This window comes from Atta colombica, unplaced genomic scaffold (genome assembly GCF_001594045.1).
Source record: "Atta colombica isolate Treedump-2 unplaced genomic scaffold, Acol1.0 scaffold9, whole genome shotgun sequence".
Classification (NCBI taxonomy): Eukaryota; Metazoa; Arthropoda; class Insecta; order Hymenoptera; family Formicidae; genus Atta; species Atta colombica.
Genome location: NW_017259583.1, coordinates 2,596,836 through 2,598,655, shown reverse-complemented (window position 1 = coordinate 2,598,655; position 1,820 = coordinate 2,596,836). Strand labels below are relative to the sequence as shown.

Genomic DNA, 1,820 nt, shown 5'->3' with positions numbered 1-1,820 from the left:
TATATATATATATATATAATACATCATAAAAATTTTCACTTTTCGTGTTTCTGCTCTAAAAAAAATTACATGATCGGTACTCTGCCCTATATGTCACTAGTATGTCAATATTAAGTTGCCTTGATAGTTTAAAAGTTTAGAACGTTATATGGAATACAAGAGATCCAAGTTTGACTTCTGGTCGAGATAACATTTTTCGCAATTTTATTTACAGTTTTTCAGTACATTAACAACTTTCTAATAGGATGCCAGATTAAGCATCAAATTATTAAATTGCTTATCAATTTCATTTGTAATATTACTATAGTAATTTGATTGCGTTTATAAGTTCGAAAAATTATTTCGGCGCGCAGTTTAAATAACTACATATTTAGTATATAAATTCACATAGAAATTATTTAAAAAGTATCTAAGAAAGTATCCAGCTTCGATAATAAGTATTAAATTCTTACTTGTTGAAATATTAAGTATTTTCAAGTTTTAAATTTTAAATTGTCATAGTTTCATGTTGAAGAAGAAATTTAGATCAAGCCAGATTACATACAATCATCAATTCTTCGATGGAACAGTATTTTTTACCTATTATATGCCGAAGTCTTTCGTGAAATTCTACATAAATAATCTTCCGTTGTGTACAAAATTAACATATTTTCCTATTCCTTTGAGAAGTTTGAGAGAATGGTTCCCCTTCCCCCACCCCGATGTAAACTAGAATCCGCTAATGAACAATGAAATTGCCTGCGTAGATATCAGCGTTGGAAAAATCCTCTCGATGCAAATCTGTCGTTAATGAATTTTGTAATTATTGTTTTCACAATCTTTTCCTATCTAGGATGTACTATCAAATTAATCGAGAAAAAAAGAAAAGGACCCTGCACTAATTATGTGGAAAAATGAGTTCCGGTGAAATAAATTAAATATTTTTGTATAATACTGTAACTTGCGGTGAACAAAAGATATTTTAGACACAAGGCCCAATAATGGATAATTTTTAAAGTGTATCAAAAATGCTTTGGGTTTTTACACTCTAAAAATTTCTTGCAGTAGAATCTCACTTCAAGAGAGTGAAAATACGACCATCTTTGAGAAAAAGTAAAAATATTTTATTTCTTGAAAAACTTATAGATATATCTTTGATACGTCATAACTCAAAAACTATTCATTATTGAGTCTTGTATCTATCTTTTGTTCACCGCAAGTTACATATTTGTGAAGACTAACTTATTTCATCGGAATTTAATTTTCCATATGATTAGTGCGGTTTTTTAGAAAGTGGACATTGTAGATAAGTATTCAAAGAATTAATTAAATTGCTAATGTTTCTGTATTTAATTCTTTTGTGAAAAATTTATATGTAAAATAATTATTTTTTATATATTAACGTAAAATAATTAATATTAATAATTAATTAATGTTTCCTTTCGTCAAATATTGAAGTCATAAAAAAATGAAACATCTTGGAACTTAAGATTTACCTTCACACGATATCGTTGTCGTACTTCGGTCCGTGTCTTGGGACATCTCGGGGGAATTTGTAAACACCAAGTGAATGAGTTGACCACGACTGGCTCGGTGTAAGTCTCGTACGACGTAACTGTGTAACTGTAACATATGATTGATTAACCACTGGTTTCGCGATTCCCTTATCGAGTTTATAGTGATATGTGGCGAGGTGTGAATAGAATATAACAATGATTTATGTACATAGGTATTATGCATACCAACTGCATTGTTAAGGCTTCTGGATAAAGGTCTTTTAAAAAAGTATCGAACTACTATTACTCGAAAATGGAATTACCGTTTAAGCCAATTTTAGACGA

At 29.4% G+C, this 1,820-nt stretch overlaps 1 protein-coding gene across 1 annotated transcript in view; it reads right to left on the bottom strand.

Moving 5' to 3' along the window:
• The window catches only part of LOC108693433, a 19,162-nt gene that overhangs the window by 13,485 nt on the left and 3,857 nt on the right, over window positions 1–1,820 (bottom strand). Inside the window, exon 4 of the mRNA XM_018202375.1 lies at window positions 1,476–1,602. Within this exon, the coding sequence (XP_018057864.1) occupies window positions 1,476–1,602 (127 nt within the window). The remainder of the gene's footprint in view (window positions 1–1,475; window positions 1,603–1,820) is intronic.